This window comes from Merops nubicus, unplaced genomic scaffold (genome assembly GCF_000691845.1).
Source record: "Merops nubicus isolate BGI_N331 unplaced genomic scaffold, ASM69184v1 scaffold20947, whole genome shotgun sequence".
Classification (NCBI taxonomy): Eukaryota; Metazoa; Chordata; class Aves; order Coraciiformes; family Meropidae; genus Merops; species Merops nubicus.
The window spans coordinates 1-12,438 of record NW_008618576.1 but is presented as its reverse complement, the minus strand read 5'-3'; the positions used below and the strand labels follow the sequence as shown (position 1 = coordinate 12,438).

The window sequence follows — 12,438 nt, the reverse complement described above, 5'->3', positions numbered from 1 at the left end:
AAGCAAAATTTATATTCCTGCTGCCATTGTGGGAAATTTTTCAAAGGAAAGATTGTGAAATGTTCTAACATTAACAAATCATGTTTTCTCCAGTCTCAGTTTCAGAAATGGTTGAGTTACTTGAGCTGAAAACCCCTACTCTATTTCACCTACTCTTTTTAAACTTATAACCTTGTATTGGAAATCTAGTAGAGGTAACCCGAGTCCAGACTGGCACACAGCTTGGCAACTCTTTGAAAACAGCATTTTATAACAGCAGCTGCAGTAACAGACAGAGCTGCTATCCCTCCTGCAACAAGTACCAACATAAGTTCCCCATGACCTTTAAAATGGCTAAAAATGGATTTTAAATGTTGAAGACGCACATGCAGAATTCCCAGGGAGAGTGCAGTTCATTTAGTGCTCTACCTCAGCACAACCCAAATACCAAGGAAGTCTTAAGAGACATTTGCTTTTGAGCTACTTTATATGAAAGGGACAGAAAAAACAAAATGTATTTAATGGAACATTTTTGTGTTAATTACTGAAACTACAGACAAAACACAATGCAGAAAATTACTATAAATTATAGAACGGGTGGTCTGTATTTTACTCTGTCATTTCTTCTCTTACCTGCCACTGAAGAACAAGAAGAACCCACTCCTTGAAGGGACCTGGCAATAAACAGCAATGTGTAGCTTCCAGAGAAGGCAAACACTACAGAAAAAAAAGGAGGTAAATCTTGAAAATTAAATTAGCTCTAAGTAAGTTAAAAAGTTAGATTTCTTTAAACTATCACCAAAACTTCATGCAATTTAGTCAAGCGTTTACAGTGACTTGTGCCACTTTCAATGCTAACTGCATTATTTTCTCTTATTGCATTTAGATGTGTCAGTGTTGAATCACTCTCAGGTGTCTCAGCCTCTTGATAGAACAAAATGCAAGGCCACAAGCAGTTTTAACTAATTACTTAGGATTTGATTACATCCTGCTCTGATTCAGCTGCACACAGAAGAAGAAGACTTTTCTTTCCAGCCTTGCCTCCCCATGCTGCTTCATTGAAGGCTGCCCAGTCTGGAGCTCCAGGCGTTTGTGGAAAGCGTGGTTTAGCACACAGGCACCCACGTGCATGTATGCACTGATGTTTCCTCCAGCCAGTAAATGGGTGGAAAGAGATTTTACCCTGGGCCAGCTCTGCAATAGCTGCTGTGCAGCACAGCTGGCTGAGGAGGCAGGGAAACCAGGTTCACCCATTCTAGGGCTGTAGCAAGTTCCTGGGGCTCCCAACAGCAGACCCCCCAGAGAAACTGCACCTTGAGGAGGTGATGTTCCTGCTCTCCCTCAGGAGCCTTTGCCCTGAGCTCCACTCTAAATTTTAGGACAGAGCCACCAGATGCAGCACCCATCAGTCCAGCTAAATTCCCCTTCCACAGCCCTGGAAAGCAGGGGTGTCCCAAAGATACAAGCACATCTCTCTTTGTGGAGATGTCATGGTCTGTGTCATGATCAGCATTGCTCAATCTATAGTGAGTTTTTAAAAATGTTTTTCAGCTCCTATCTGTTGGCCACCTAAGGAATTTTGTCAGACAAATTATAGCTGAATGGTTACACAGCAACTAAACACAAGATAAGTAAACACTTCTTCCACCTGCCCTGTGTCTCTTGGGCTTTTCATTGGGTCTTACAAAAACACCTACCCACATGGACAGAGAAAAATCAAGAAAAATAAAGGAAGAAAGTATGCCAGCAAAGCAACAGTACTCCCCTTTGTCATGAATTAGGCTTGCTACTCTTATATCCATCTCAGCCAAAGTTTATCTGACATATTCCTAAAATCCAGGGTGTCAGAAACTCTAAGACCAGGTTGTCTTCTCCGGCACTTCAGTCCCCTTGCAGTTAAAAATGTTTTCATACTATTTAACCTCACTTTTCTTTGACAAAGTTTTAAAGTCATTACACCTTCCTTTACATACAGTGGGCATAGAAAACTGTTTCTTCTCTTCCTTATTGTCTGAGACTCTGATACATCTTACATCTCCCTTCTGAAGTAAATCCAGCACTTTCCCCATTCCTCACAGGCTTCTAATGATCCTTGATGTTCTCCTCCATACTCTTTCCACATCCTTCAGTGCCATACCAAAACCCAACATAAACCAGCAGCTGAAGCCTTATCAATGCCATGAGAGTAGAGAAATGACCTCAGCTGACTTGCAGGCTGTGCCCCTCTTTGCACATCCTGCAGCAATGTTTAGCAGCACTACGACACTGTTGACTCAGGTCCTACTCCAGAGCCACTGCAGCCTCATGATCTTTCTGATAAGCCCCTACAACAGCTAGTTGTTAAGGACCCTGCAAAATATCCCTCTCCTGGCTGATAGCCCTCCCGTGGTTATCTGTTTAGAACTGTCTGAGCACTGCTTCCAATTACAAGAGCCTGAAGGAAAGGTTCAGCTAAGGAAGAGACGAGCCAAGGTGGGATGGAAGATGGTGAATTTCTTATGTTCATAAGAGTGTACTTGTTAAATCTCATCAACACCACCATCCACACGGAGCAACCACCCTTACATTGTCCTTGGAAACCAGTCCCTCTCCATCAACAAGAAGAGCTCCTAGTGATAATTATTATAGACCATTTATTTAAGAGTTTCACCCGGGCCAGACCAAATAAAACATGGACACTTACTGATTGTTGACACAAACATGATGCAGAAGCCAGTGAACAGTGGAATCTGGTAGCCTATTCTGGAAAACAAAATGAACATTCACATTTCTGAGGTTGTCTTACTTACGTTTTGAGTTAGACTTACTTACACAAAATAATTATTATTGAGTGCACACACCACAAAAACCCACAACCTGTAGTTCCTTTGTAGGCTTTGAACTATTTATTGTGGACCACACGATCAAATCTGTCTGTGTTACAAACACCTTTTCATCTGGTAGAGCAGACTTTGTATCTGAAATCCCTGGAAGAAATCCTTCTCTCATCAGAATCTGATTGCCCTGTTCTCGTTCCACCATAATTGTTCCCAGTAAATCCCCTCTGGGTCTTCGTGGGGTTGCCAAGGATATGAGAAGGGTAGATTTGTCTGAGCATGCTGGACTTTGAAAGATCCCAGCAGTGTTTCAATGCTCATCTGTTCCTGTCCTCATGAGAAAATGACTATAATGAGACATGGTCAAACCAATGGCTTTTTTACGGGAAAAATTTGTCATCAGCTTTGTTGGGAGTTCTGTCTCAGTCAGGAGCACTGGAAGAGTCCCAAAGAGCCTGAGAAGAATATTTTTGCTTTTCATGGGTTTAGGAATGAAAAACTGGAGCTGATCAAAGCTTTCTTCATCAGCCTGCTTTTCAAGTTTCCAGGAAATAAAGAATTTTTTGTCTGGAAAGCAAATGCATTTTTTTTCAGCAGCTAAAACTGACATTTCAAAAACAAACAAAAAAATAAAATCACAATAAACTATTTTTCGCACCATTAAAAATCTACCCTGGCATCAAACCCACTGCCCATGACTCTGAAGAGAGCCTGCATATTCTATTTAGCACTTTATTCACAGCTTCTTTTTTTGTAGAATTGTACAGCTCAAATGTATTTGCAAAGACATCATTTAATGGCCAATTTCTTCAACAATGGATTATGTTTTTCAAAGGAGTACCTACTGACTTCAGCTTCCAAAGATTTGACACTATTGGGGATTTATATTGGCAGTATTGATGAAAGTAGGTAAATCAAATAATGGAAGAGTCTATAATGGCCCTTTTAAATTTTAACAATAACGTTTACAACATAGGTAAGCCAAAATAATTATTCTGAGCTTTGGGGCTTTTGTTAGTATAATTTTTATACAACTTAAGACCTTGCATAATGGAAAACTCTCTGAAGCACAGGGCTTGATGTCCATTATATGTCACATTGGGATATTTCTTGAGTTTTGTGAATGAAAGAAGTCTAGCATACATAAGTCTACACACCACAGAAACTTCTAATGAAGAATAATTTTGCCTTAAATGTCATCACTACATGAAAATATGACAAAAATCTAGTGCACAGATTTTTCTAGTTGATATTTGTAAGTGGATGTTACAAATATTCCAGCAAAGACTAGTTGCTTGAGTGGTACTTAACTGGACTGGTATCTCCAAAGCAAATTAAACCCCTGGCACTATCACAGACTTCCTCTGTGCCCTTATGACAGTCATTTTAATCTTTCAGCACCTTGATACCTGGCCTGGAAGAGAATAATACTACCCCTTTTGGTCTGATTTATTTAAAGTGGATGATTCTTCTAAGCCTGTCTCTCTTGCTGTGTGTATAGTAGGTATTATACAGTGGAATCCTAATCCCCATCGATGTTTCTGTGCACATGAGGAAATAAAAAAGGATTTGCTACCAACTTCTTGCCTGCCTCACAGCTGAAGTGGGCACTTCCCTTCCCAGTGGGCTCAGGAAGGACAAGCCATGGAGGGTTTGACCATAATTGCTTTGATTTTGAATTTTTCAGTAAAAGAAAGCACTAATAGAAGTACAAATTAAAAAAAAAAAAAAAAAAAAAGGCACCACACACCAAACTGCAAATTTGGCTACTGCTGTTGGTGAGCATCATCATCTTTCTCTGTGGTATGAAAGCAAAAGTTGAATGTCTTTTTAACTTCTTCCATTGCAAAGTAAAGTAGGGTTGTGTCTGTCAAGGCCATCCCAGAGGTACCTAGGATGGACACTCTGGGGGAGAAGTCTGATTTCAGCACAGAAATCTAGCAATTCTTAAGATCTGACAAAGGGCCATGAGGCAGAAATTTACTTCTGCTAGAAGCACATTGAATTAAAATAGTTATCTGCATGAAGACAAATGTCATCCAAATTGTTTCCCTCATTTACATTCCCATCACTAGATCAAAGACAAAAGCTGTGAGATCTTTCATAAACATGAAGGAGTTAAACAAAGACAAGGGCTATCATGCTAGCTCTAAATGATACTCTATCAAGAAATAGCAGATTCTGTTTCTTTCAATAGGCCTCCTATGCTTGGAAAGTTTCCAGTGGTTGAAGGCTGTAAGAAATAAATATTTTGGAAGTCACTTTTAATGCTCAGTGAAATACAGTTCAAAGATTGTTCTTAATTTTTGCAGTCATAGATACTATTCTTCCTTTGTCTTGGACACACAGGATCACAGCAAGGTAAGAACTGAGACATAGCAGAGGGTGATGAGGGCAGATCTGGAGCAGAACTTGGTCCTACTCTTGCTACCCGGCAGATCATGACACTTTATCACACATACCAAGGCCTAACACATACTTTTCCCTCCACATAAAAATGAATCATTTCAGAAGCAGACGCTGTGTGGGCACAGCTAGTCATTTCAGCCAAAGTCGGCATTGCCAGTGGTCCATCATGCAAAATGATGCAAAGGTATTCAGGTCAGCACAGGGCATGCATTTATGCTGAATTAAACAAGTCATTACAAGCCTCTGAAAAGCTAAAAACTGCCTGGAGCTTCACCCGCAACTGGGAGATGCATGATTCTGATCTGCTGTCCCCACACAGGCTGATGAACCTCTAGAATGTGTGGTTGCTCTTGCTCAGGGGGAAGTCTTAACCACATCCAGCTGCTACTTAGTTAGACACGCAGATTGTCCTTTCCTGCACAACCTTAGCAAACCCTGCCTCTCAGCAAACCCTGCCTCTCAGCAAACCCCACCTCATCTTGACACAGCACAAGCTAGTTGGTAGTTGTGCCACCACAAATGTTTAATCTGCAGCTGCATTCCTGATTGGTCCAACAGATATTAGAGAGCACAGGCTGGGAGTTTTTACTCAACAATTACACTACATAACACAATCAGAAAGAGGAGAGCCTTTACTAGCCAGCTACTCAGTGATCCCCTTGGTCCTGGGCCATGCATGTTCTTGCCATGTGAAACCTGTGAATACACAGTTTCTACTTCTCGGCCATGGCATGTCACACTCCATCACACTTCTCTCTACATTTTGTTCCTCTGCATGTGTGCAAAAGAAAAGAATATTACAGCCTGCCTTCTCTCTTCTTTTTGCTCATTACCACGGTCAAGCACGCAATTTTCTTGGATGCTCCTTTCAAAGCCCTCCGAGAGAATCTAAGCAGAGTCCAGCATGTTTCACCAAGGCTACCAGCAGCTAAAAGTGCTTAAGAGTATTTCTGACCTCTGAAAAAGCCAGAGGCATTAGTTGAAGGAGGGAGAAGGAAGGCTGCCATTGACAGGGAACACCTAAATTACTGTTTCGGTCCCACGTCAGCCCCCGACCGCAGGACTGTTTGGAGGTGGATTATGCCCATTAACAAGGTTACCCTGCAATAAGACAACTGACTGGGGATGCTGTGCAGCAGTGAGGGTTACACTGACCAGCATAGCAGCTGGCCACGATTAGAGTCTCATTATCTATCCATTCAGTGCTGCAAATCCACCTGTTTCAACCTTTTTATAGAGCTACACAGGTACCACCATCAGCAGCTCGTGTGAAATCTGCCCTGGTTGGCAGCCTGGCTGACTTCTTTGCTGCCAGTGAAGACTGGGGAGGATGTGTGGCAAGATGAATATTTCCTCAGGGTTATGATCAATGAATTGCTGAATGTGTGTGGAGCTGAGGAGGAACATGCAGGGTCAGGAGAGACAGGGAGCGTGGTTCATGCACTGCCCACCTCCATGCTGTAGCACAGGGTAGGCAGAGGGGCTTTTCCAGCCTGTAGACCTGGGCTTTTTCATCACCTCCTAAAACTAAAAGGAAATCTTACATAGGGCCTGAACTGTAACTAAGAAGTTACAAATCCAATTTATTTCTCTTCCTCATTCTTTGCATGTCTCCTGACCTTGTACAAATCATGGTCTTGCCTCTCTCTCTTTTATGTAAAGAAATTCAAAGCTCTAGTCAGGATGGTGAAAAGATGGCGATGAAAATATCTGATAATTTTTAAATTATTTTTGAGACCAATATGGATAAGCACAAAATTAAAACTATGTGTTTCTTCCTGGTAAATAAAGGGAGAGGCAGCTATGGCAGGGGATCCATTGGCTGGGTCTAGTGGACTGTGGGTCCAGCACAACTGGGCTCCTAGCCTCAGAGAGCTTCCTAAGAGTTTGGAAAAAAAAAATTACGCATATGAGTTAGTTATAGACGACGCAGCAGCTTTTTGCTCACCCTCTTCACTGTAACAAATCAGACAGAGACTCAGTCTCCCTTTGCCAGTGCATTGTCCTCACAAAGTGCCCTGCATCAAGTGCTGTGCTATTTGTATATTTTCTTGGAGTTCACGCGGAGATTAATATACCAATTGATATTATTTATTTAATTGATATTTTATTCACCAATTGATAAATTAAAGTATTTAATATCAATAGTGGTAATCCATGGAAAGAGCTGGGCTTTAAATATATATTTTTAGCAGAACTTCTTAAAATGGAACCAATTTTGAAATTTATTTTTTAAAATCAACACCTCCAGTATTTATAGAAAAAGGGAAAAACAGCCTACAAAACCTCCAGAAAACCTAAACCAATTATTGGTACAGACTTATAGTAATAAAATTAATCTTGCACCCTGTACAAACTCAAGCACTCAAAACCAGTGTGTACCAAAAGCCAGTAACTCCAAACTGGATTAAAGATCTAAGCCACTCCTGAACAACTAGATTTACTTGAAAAATAAAACCCAAGAACACAGTGTGCTACCTATTTGAAAAAAAAAAAAAAAACTTACTGAGCATCTTAACAAACTGATCACGCTTATCTTGGACTAAGCAACCAATTCTCCTTAAGCTGTGATAATTTGCTGAAATTTTGCATAAGTCATAATGTCAGTAACAATTATCACTAAACAGTTTATCAGCAGTAAGAAAGAGCCTTAATAATGGCAACAGATTTTTGGAGTTCATTTATAATAATCACAATTTTCACACTGCTTTTTAACTGATTATACACACTGTTATTAGGAATAGCAACATGAGGGGGGTGTTTGCCAATGACGTCTACAGTTAATTGATAAATGCGTTAACTGATATTTCCCACTAAACATTTCTCAGAAGAAAGGCAGATACTGGTACCAAGATACAAATAAAGCATGAAAGAAAACCAGTAATCCTTAAATCTAATTTAGGGCCACTTTGCCATTAAGGCTCTCATTTCTGCTGTGTGAGAGAAGAGTTTGTCACACAGAATACTGGGATGTTGGGCTCCTTGAGTTTTCTTCTCACACTTGATGGTCCCTGAGCTTGCAAACCTGCCCTTGTGATTGCAGTCACACACTCAGCCCCACACAAAACCTGTAGGATGTTTCCAGGAGGAAATCTCAGCTCACAGCACTAATGTTCACATTAGTCACCAGCCTGGCTCCTAACAGCAAAGGAAGATGCTCTGAGAGCATCTACTGCCCTGTTGCCCAACCTAAGGATATATCATGTGTCCCAGCAGCTGGCTCCAGGGGAGAGGAGTTACCCCATGCCTTGGCACAGGCAGCTCCAGGCTCTGGTCCTGAGATGTGCAGGCAACACAGAGAGGCATCAGCAGGGACATGCACCCTCTTCCTTCAGGCTGGTGTCTACCAAAGAAAGAGTGGAGATCATATCTACATAACTGCACTGTTGAAAAAGCTGTTGGCAGCATGGAGCTTTCTCCTGGTTTGGCAGGCTGTGGAAATGATGATGCTAACACAGCAAAGTAAATATCAGTTGGGGGGATAAATCAGACATTTATGAAAATCTAAAGAAGTATTATGAAAATATTATTTGCCATTATGTTAATTTGCCTGTGGATGAGCTATTATGTCCTCATAAAACAATACAGAAAATCCAGGTAACAAAAATTTGTATTCCTCCTCAACTTGCAGCAGTTTTTGTAGAAAAGTAATTTTGCACTGGCGTACTTATATCTGTGTAGGTCATATGCAGTAGGAGATAAGGTGAAATGAGAGAGAAATGAAACAGTCAATCTCACTTAAAGCTTTTGTGTTTAGATCAGCTCCACAGATTGAATATAGGTTTTGAATTCATCACACTGTGTGTCAAACCTCTGCTTAGTCCTCAGCTGGATACTCTTCTACCAGATTAAAATTAAACACTCAGTATATATATATACTGAGTGTTTAATTTTATGTATATATATATATATAAGCTGTAAAACCTAAGAAAGGTAGTTTTGGGTTCAAAACCTGAAATATCTATCGTTAAAGTGTGATGGTTGTTTTGGGTATTGTCACATATGATAGGCATTGACTGTTTAAACAAAAATGTTTTACAAGGACACATTTTGGCAGCACGTTATTTTCTGATAGGAAAAATTCTTCTTTATAAAACCAGCTTAAGTATGAAAATCAGTGACCTGACTCAACAGAATTTGGATTTTGTTTCCTGCAGAGACTGATTTCACATTCTCTTTAGGAGAACTGCAGCTGCGTCTGTGGGCAATGGTTACACAAAGTGCTAACAATAAAATCAAATTAATTATTAACATCAAAAATTTAAATGCTATTATAAATACTTCTTTATCTCCATGTAAACCTCATTAGTACTTGGATTTAGGGAGACGGGGCTTGTAAGTCATGATCCTGGCTCAAATACTTTTTCTATAAAGTACCATTTAAACATAATTCATTCAAGACATCATATATATAAAAGAATTTAGAGAGAGCAATTTGAAGGCTGGGCTCGGTCATGTACTGACAGAAATCCTATGATCTCCTGAACTTGGTGATGAACATGTCATCAACAAAGTTTGACTCTTGTTCATTTTTCACTGAAGTCCACATGAATTCCCCACTGATTCTTACCTCAGATGACTGAATCATTGGATACCAAATCACACCAAGAGCTGCCATCTCTATGAGAGCAAGGAAGGGATCTGAACCCTGCTTACAGTCTCAACATCACATGTGCCTAATGTAGGTGTAACAGATAGATACTTTATCAACTCACAGTGCTTTGTAAATACTACATTCTAGTTTCTTTTGGCCCCATAAAAGTGTTATCAAAGACATTTGAACACCATTTCAGCACAAATTTCTATGAAAACCTGAACTCTCAGGAGCTGGAGAAGTGCACAATACTGAATGTATCAGATGGCTCCTATGCATTACCACTTTATTTTGGAAAGGATGCAGGTGTTTAGAAGTGTTCACAAAACTTAGTTCACTAAAATATATTCCTCCAAATAAAGTGAGAAGGCCAGTAAGCCAGGGCTACAATAGAATTCAAACCACTGTTTGAGATACTAGTTCAGACTGAAACATGACCATAAAAGCCTGAGTGATGCAGCAGTAACAACGTACCTGTTGGTCAGCGGCCCTATGAAGGGGTTAGTGATCAGCTGCACTGTTGCTTTGGAAGCAAACAAGAGACCGACTCGAACGTTTTCATTCAGCAGGTCCTCATCTTCCTTAGGGCAGTCAGGTGGGAAAGGAGTCACATTTACTATCATTTGTTCTGTCTGAGTAGGATGCAGCTCACTGGGTTCTGTGTTATCAGATTCGTTTCCAGTAACCATCGTTGTGTTGTCAAAGTAGGAAAAGATGCTCTGAAAATTGTCCGTCGTTGCCAAGACTAAGTTAGGCTTAGTAGTCTGGATTTCTGTGGCATTTTTCTCATGTTTGATGCTGTAAAGGTAACTGGGAATTATTGGCACTGGAAAAACAAATAGAATATATTGGCATCTTACTATCAGGTTATTTGTAAATGGAATCACCAGATTTTCTTGTTTGCTTTGCCATTGATTAGGAAGCACAAGGATCTTCTACAGAGCACATTAGTAAGGATTTTGAATGGCAGAAACACAACTGAAAGTTCTCTCATGGGAAAAAACACACCTGTAACTCAGAAGTGCAGTTTAAAACAAAAAGTTCTTTTACATTAATATTTTTTTTTTTTTTGCCAGTTTTCATAATAAGATTTTCAATATAGACATCATTCAGAAAGCAAAATTTAACAAGTGTCAAAACCCCTGTCTGAAGAGTCTCTGTGTTGCACATGACTGCACATTATCCATTTAGTAGATTGTGAAAACATGGAAGATGAAAAATACATTGAAACTTTTTAAAACCAAATTATAAAAAATGTAATAAACCACATTTCTAAAATAAATCACGAAAATATTGGTAAGTTACATCCATAAGAAGGAAAAAAACATAAGACTCCTATATTAACTAATCAGAACCAATGTCTTGGCTTCCGTATCTCAGTATTTTAAAATATTTTAAATTGAAGATATCATCCAGAAGAGACCTTCTTTATATGCTCTAGGATCTTAGCTGCAATTTAATTGCATTGATACGTATCTCAGCAATTAGCATGTCAGAATTTGTAAAAACAGATGTCAGGTTCATTCAATTTAACACCAGTGACAGAATCACTCCTCCTTGTCTGGCATCACTTCTGGAAAAAGGGTAAAGTCTAAAAACTGCAATAATGTTTAGGGCTTCTAGCATACATATTGCTAAATAAGCAATTATATGTTAATAAATTCATAAGTATATTCATGTAAAAATAAAATAAAAAATCAACTTACTTCAAAATATATGTAGTTTTAGCTAAGGTCTACACTGTGACATCAGCTTTTAAGCTGAAGTTCCTCAAGACATTGAGGAGCCTGATTGAGAAGCTGACACTGCAGCATCGTCTGAGAGCTGTCCCTGCACAGCCCCGCTCAGGGAGAAGTGTTCTGCATTCGTGTGCGTGCAGCCAGGGACCACCAGCTTCTCTGAACCTCCTTTAAATTCACAGAAACATTTGGAGATGAAGACTCCTAAAACTGCCAGCGAAAAATGTCCAAGCATTTTATTTGAGTAGATTCCTGAATCTTGACACTATGCTACTAAGCCAAAAAGTTTCATTTTTGACTTTGTTCAAAACTTGGATTATTTTATTAAACCAACTCATAGAAGTGCTTTACTTAAAACCCAGTTAGACAGTTTTCTTATTAACCTATCATTTTAAGACCAGTGTGGGGGAAGGAAGGACTATCGCAAGGAAACAGGCATCTCCAATGTTATCTAGCCTGTTGTTTCAGTTGCATGACCACAGGAGAAAAAAAGATGATGAGCTAAAAATACTGTTATCTGTTGTTCTGTGAAGTATTAGCAGCGGTGAGTAGAAAAAAAAAAGAATTATGAAGACCTTTTTATACTATTCCTTATCCTGCAGTTAACCCAGAAATAAACAGAGGCTTGGATGTGTATGTCAGCGTGTTTGCAAGACAGAATACCATTTGTGTTTAAAACTAATAAATCAGTGCTTGAAAAGGTTTGGTTTGGGAGCATCAACCGTGCACTCAGGGAGTACATCTGTCAGCGGAGATTATTTCTGGCATAAATCGGGAGGGAGGAAAGAAGAACCCATCCCCAAAGCCCGTTCTACCTACCGACTACCGTCAGCAGCATGTTGTCCAGGAGCAGGGCGATGAACACCATCAGCAGGATGAGCTTCCTGGACTGCCGGCTCTC

General features: G+C 39.8%; 1 protein-coding gene across 1 annotated transcript in view; it reads right to left on the bottom strand.

Annotated features, from left to right (window-relative positions):
* The window catches only part of SLC18A2 (solute carrier family 18 (vesicular monoamine transporter), member 2), a gene marked incomplete at its 5' end in the record, with an annotated part of 27,683 nt that extends 15,248 nt beyond the window's left edge, over window positions 1-12,435 (bottom strand). The window contains 4 exons of the mRNA XM_008943500.1: window positions 613-696; window positions 2,663-2,721; window positions 10,273-10,624; window positions 12,357-12,435. Of these exons, the coding sequence (XP_008941748.1) occupies window positions 613-696; window positions 2,663-2,721; window positions 10,273-10,624; window positions 12,357-12,435 (574 nt within the window). The remainder of the gene's footprint in view (window positions 1-612; window positions 697-2,662; window positions 2,722-10,272; window positions 10,625-12,356) is intronic.
* Between the last annotated feature and the right edge of the window lie 3 nt (window positions 12,436-12,438).